This window comes from Myodes glareolus, chromosome 9, assembly GCF_982192425.1.
Source record: "Myodes glareolus chromosome 9, mMyoGla1.1, whole genome shotgun sequence".
Classification (NCBI taxonomy): domain Eukaryota; kingdom Metazoa; phylum Chordata; class Mammalia; order Rodentia; family Cricetidae; genus Myodes; species Myodes glareolus.
In genome coordinates, this window is record NC_142034.1 from 95,686,279 (window position 1) to 95,692,278 (window position 6,000).

Genomic DNA, 6,000 nt, shown 5'->3' on the forward strand with positions numbered 1-6,000 from the left:
ACATGACCGTGTGCTTTGCTCTCTGTCTCTGACTGGCCCTTTGCTCCACTCAGGAAAAGCCGATGGACTCCTGTAAGGGCTGGATCTCATGGACTGCCTTCACCAGGCTCTGCCTCCAGGGTTCTATGGCTCTACTAAGGTGCCCTGAGGGTCGTGTTGCTAAGGAAGCAAATAAAAGGACAGTATGCTGTGGGGAGGGGCCGACAAGGGGGCTCAGCACCCAACAGCACTTGCTGGGCTTGTAGAGGACCAGAATTCATATAAATAAAGACAAAGCTGTGTCGTGGTGGAGCTCCCAGGACAAGGGAGGCAGAGGCAGGTGGATCTCTGTGAGTTCAAGTCCCACCTGGACTACAGAGTGAGTTCCAGGACAGCCAGGGCTACAAAAAAAAAACCCTATCTGGAAAAATCTAAATAAAAAACTTAAAAAAAAAAGGATTGGGCATATAGTTCAATAGAGTGCTTTACTAGATCCAGCCTTGAGAAGTGTAGGTGGTCTGGTCGTCATCATCATCATCATCATCATCATCATCATCATCAAGGACTGGAAGAGACAGCTCACCCTGTAAAGGCATGAAGGCGCCTGTCACCAAACAAAGTGTTCGGTCCCTGGGATCTGCATGGTAAAGAAAAAACTCTTGCAAGCTGTTTTTTGACATCCACACTCACGCCGTGTACATTTGTACCTACACACACACACACACACACACACACACACACACACACACAATTAAAGAGGCATGATGGTCCAGATGTGTAATATCAGCACTGAGGAGGTAGAGGGAGAGTTCACATACACCTCTGCTACATACCTTGTTCAGGGCAAACCTTAGCAACATGAAACTGCCTTTAAAAATTAAGTAACTAACTCACTAGAGGGGAGGGGAGGAGAGGAGAGAGATCTTTAGGAAGCAGACGGGGAAGGGGCTGTCCTCAAAAAGTAGAGAAGGGAAGGGGCCACTGGTCCCTGAAACATCAGAGGGAAATCTCTAGTGCAGCGTGCTCTGGCAACCAGGACAGAGGGCAGCTTCCATGAAGTAACAGGCACTCCTTTATGGGAGCATGCTGGCTCCACCTCATCCCAGCACCCTACTGCAGTTCCACGCACGCTGCAGCAACCCCTACCGAGCACCTGGTAGAAGCTCGCAGGAGTTGCTGAGGTGGAATGACCAGTGCCCTGAATGGGGGTGGCACAACCACCCACCCTGAGTGCCCAGCTCTGGCGCTAGCCCACCTTTGGTGCAACTCTCTGTAATGGGATCTGATTCCCTCTTCTGATGTGCACATGGACAGATCACTCATGTACGTAAAATACTAGAATAAATAAATCTTTTTTTTAAAAGACTAGGTAAAGTCAATTTACTTACAAAGGAAGAAGAAGAAGAAAAGAAGAAGGAGGAGAAGGAGGAAGAGGAAGAGGAAGAAGAAGAAGAAGAAGAAGAAGAAGAAGAAGAAGAAGAAGAAGAAGAAGAAGAAGAAGAAGAAGAAGAAGAAGAAGAAGGTCACTTTTTGAGGCAACATGCTCCCATTCCTGATCCAGCTGTCTTGTCTCTCTGTGAGGCACTGCAAGACACGTGCCTGCCCCAAGGAAGGGTGAGGAGAGAGAGGAGCCCATTTAGCACAAAATCTGAATTTCTTTTTTACCAAGCCAGGAGATAAATGATGGCTAGAACCCCAGCAAGGTGAACCACCAAGGTCCTGTGGGAGAGCCACAGCCAAGCCCAGTGGCTTGCATTCCCCTCTGCACAGCTAAGGACAGCTACCCATGCACACTTTCCAAAGGGTTAACCCTTGCCGGTCTGAAACCCACAGTGGAGAGGAGGCTGGTGCCAAACTCAGAGATTTGCCTGCCCCTCCGTGGAGTATTGGCTTTAAAGATGTATACATCATGTATAGCAAATTATTTTTTTAAATTATAGAAGTTTTTAAGCATGGATATATAGCTCAGTGACAGCTGTAGCGGGGTTGAAACCCCAGGTTTGATGTCCAATAGTACAAAGATAAGTGAAATAGCTCAAAGTAAGAGAAAAATGCTAGACTGTGTCTCAAACAGCAATGAGGATTGTTTATGAAATCTTTAATTTTTTGATTTTTGATTTTTTTCTTTTTTGTTTTGTTTGCTTGGTTGGTTGTTTCTGTTCTTTTGGAGGTTGAGTCCAGATATTATGTAGTCCAGGCTGTCCTCATACTCAGTGTGTAGCAGAGGATGACCTTGGATTTCCTGATCTGCCAACCTCCACCTCTAAGGGATTACAGGCACAAACCATCACCCCTGAGTCTATGTGACCTTAGGGATGGAACCTAGGCTTCAAGCCACACAGGCTCTTTACCAACTGAGCTGAACCTCCAACCCACTTGTGAAGACTCTGCCTTAGTCTGGGGTCAGGATTCAGACTCCCCAGCTGAACCTCAATGCTGCTACTACTGCTGCATGACATGGACAAATTTCTTTGCCCTCTGTGCCTCAGATACCTCATGGAGGCAGGGCTACCACTGTCTTTCTAGGTAGCCCTGGCTGTCCTGGAACTCACTCTGTAGACCAGGCTGGCGTCAAACTCACATAGATCTGCCTGCCTCTGCCTCCCGATTTTTGGGGTTACAGGTGTGTGCCACCACACCCAGCTAAGTCTTCCTTTGCAAGTGTGCCTGTGTGAATGTGAAAACCCGGCTCAGATCCCATTGCCTCCAGAAGAGTCCCTGAGGTTCTCAGCCTGCTTCCCCTCTGCAGGTGCTTCCACACATTGACCTGTACATAGTCCAGTAATGCAGGAACTTGCAGTCACCCTGAGTTTCTGCGTGGACCCTTATGGGAAAGCAACCCCTCAGAGGCACTCTGGGGCCCTTTATGTGAGCCTATATCTGTGGGTGTGAATGTGATGTATATGTTTGTGTGTGTGCAAGAGTGTGAGGAAAGGCACACACTTACATGCATGTGCATGCGTGTGGAGGCCAGATACTGACTTTGAATGTCTTCCTCCATTCCTCTCTGGCTTATTTTGTGAGCCAAGATGTCTTCACTAAAGCCAGACCTTGCAGATTTGGCTGGACTAGCTGGCCACGGAGCACTGAGGATCAGCCTGCCTCTGCTCCTCCCCAACATATCCCATTGCTGTGGTTACATTTGGGAAGTTGCTGGGGAGCCAAACCTGGGTTCTCATTTTTGCACAAAAGCCCTTTACCCACTGAGCCATGCCCCCAGCTCCTCCAGCTGCACCCCTTTCTCTGATCCCTCAGTACCAAGAAGCTTGGTGAGACCCAGCTCTTGGGAAATGTTTACTGGCCTCCCCGAGGACCCTTGAACAACCAGAGAAGCCTGGAACAATGTAGAGTCAGCAGAGGACAGCCGCGTGTGGACCACATACACAGAACAGGATACAGTGGAGGTGTCTGAGCTGACACTGTACAGAGACCATAGCCTAGGCTCATTGTAGGCAGGCCCTAATCCTTGCCTGACCTACTCTACCCACCCTTCATTTCAGTTCACAGAGACTGCAAAGAACAAATCCCACCTGGACACAGAGTTCATGCAGACATTGTATTTATTAGTGGGTTCAGTTTGGAAGTCGGGAGGGGGCGTATGTGACACAGACCACTCCAGGGTGGGTAGTCATGCTCCTTAATCTGAGCATGTTCCACTTTTACTCCCCCACACAAACTTGATGGCCCTTAACCCACCCCTCACATAAAAGCCACAGAAGCCCTTGAGCACATGGTCACCATTTTGAGGGTAATCGGAGAACTCATTGGGACCTTTGAGGGACCCAAAATACTGATCCCGTGGCCTGTTGGTGTACAAGACTATTTGCTGAATATAGGTCCTGTATGTGCCGAAGACCCCGAAGACCTGTTCATCATCGCTCAGAGTCAGTAGCACAGGAGTCCCCTCGGCATAGCCACTTACATCATCCCAGCTGCCATCATGCTGCACCTGGACACTAGGAGAGAGGACAAGATTAGGACCCTCATCCAGACACAGCACAGCCTGCCTCCCGGTCCGTGGTGCCCCTCCCCGCTCTCGTCTGACTTCTTGAGACACACAAACAAGTCTCTCACTCAGAAAGTCTCTCAGACACTGTGGTCATTACTCAGCCTGCTGGGGACTCGGTCCCCCCACATGCACAGTAACATCACAAGCAGAGCAGAACCTGGAACCTGCTCATGAGACCTTCAGACGGAGCAGCTACTGCCACGAGAAGCTGACCCTGGCCAAGCTGGGACTTTCTCTACCTCAGCCACTTATAAGACAACAGCAGATCCCAGAAGAACAGGTGCCTTCCATGCTCTAGGGGACTTCACCAGCCCCACCCACTGACTCCACCGGCATCCTCATCCTTCTTGTCATTCCAGAGCTTTCTCAGCCCTGTTCACACGCTGTCTTCAGTTTGTCTGACTCGTCCCATCTCCATCTCCCATGTGCCTGCCGTCCTCTAAGCACAGAGCAGAAATCCACTCGGGCCCCAAGGAGGGTGGACCCCAGTATGAAAGGCCTGACTTTGGGTTTTCTGCTTCCAACATATCATGCCACTAATAATCAGTCAGAGCTCCCCTCTGACCCTCAGCTCCTCGACTCGAGCCAGACAGCTTAGATTCTGCTTCAAGTGTGGGGACTCAGCACCTTTTGTGTCTGACTTCAGTAGACAGATGCATTTTCAACCTTGATCAACCAAGGTGGGTTGATCAAATGGATTAAAAATGGAATCTAAAATAATAGGACTGTAATCAAGAGAGGTGTTTGGGGACAGAAACAAGACAAAAGGTTTGCTTAGTGACTCCCTGACTCTAAACATCAAATAGCTTTAACCAGGCACCGGGAACCAGATGGGAACTCTGTGGGAAGACACTATTGATTAGTCATCCAACAGGGTTACGGAATAGCTCAGTTTCCCTGCCTCTGCCTCTGTCTCTGTCCTCTCTCTCCCTCTCCCTCTAGACCATGTACTTATAGATGGGTTCCTGAAACTGGAAGGATTGGGACAGGACACATGGTAGGTGCCATGATCCTGCTCATACTTACCCCATAATAATGCTATTCCGAACATACATGCGCACTGCCGTTAGGTTTTTCCCCTCAGGTATGGAAGTACAGAAAGGTGTGCCCGTTGTTGTGCCATGATAATCTGTGTGGACAAAAACCCAGCAAGGAGAAAACCCACTCGGCCATGTGGAGGGCCTGTCTTCCCACCCTTGAAGCCAGGGAGGATGTCCTATGACCTCATTTAGTCTGTGGCAAAGGCTGGGAAGAGTCCCGGGTCTCCAGGGTTGAGAGAGATGAGGTGGCCACCAGGGAGAGGAGCCCATCCCACAGTTGGCTTACCATCTGCCGAAAAGGCTGGGGTCCCCAGCACGGCAAGGATCAGCAACAGCAGCATGGCCTCCGGCTGGAACATCTCAAGATCTGAGAGAAAGAACAAAGACGACCTAACTCCTAGACAGGGAACCAGCTGGACTTCGCCATGCCTGCCCCTGGGAGCCATGCGCCTTACCTGACTGGGAGAATCTGCCCAGGGTATCTCATGCCTGGACCTCCTTCCCCTCCCCTTATATGCTCCTGGAGTCTCTTGGGTCCAGAAGGAAGCAGCAGCCACAGGCCACCAGAGGGACAGGAAGGAGCTGGTGGGGGGCTCTTCCTGGGGGAGTTCTCAAAGCCATCTGGGGAGGCTCCCGGACACACTGTGTTTGCCGACTTGGCACTGTAGCTTACATCAACAGGGCTGGTGACAGTGACAGCCATTTATTCCTATTGTCACCTTGGTTCTCTCTCATGAGCCTGGCATTACAAGTGGGGGAGGTTTGCTGAGAGCCCTTCCCCAACTCTGCCAGGCAGGTTTCAACCAGCTCTGCTGAAGGAACAACTGGCCTCAGAAAGTCTACAGACAGGCCCAGGCCTCCATAAGCCTAGGCAGCCCCAGGTCTGTCAGACTTCCCAGAGCCCCTACAAGCTCCTTGCTGACCTCAGAGAGTCAGGGACCACACTCATGCTCCTGCCCTGCTTAAGGAGCA

The 6,000-nt window shown here is 50.4% G+C and overlaps 1 protein-coding gene across 1 annotated transcript; it reads right to left on the bottom strand.

The window, feature by feature from the left end:
- Window positions 1–3,521: 3,521 nt before the first annotated feature.
- LOC148121034 (prostatic spermine-binding protein-like) lies at window positions 3,522–5,547 on the bottom strand. The gene is made up of 4 exons (XM_087910780.1): window positions 5,484–5,547; window positions 5,315–5,395; window positions 5,015–5,117; window positions 3,522–3,935 (listed from the first exon to the last, which is right to left on the bottom strand). The coding sequence occupies exons 2-4, from the start codon at window positions 5,385–5,387 to the stop codon at window positions 3,617–3,619; spliced, it is 495 nt and encodes a 164-aa protein (XP_087766906.1). The 5' UTR covers window positions 5,388–5,395; window positions 5,484–5,547; the 3' UTR covers window positions 3,522–3,616.
- Window positions 5,548–6,000: the final 453 nt, after the last annotated feature.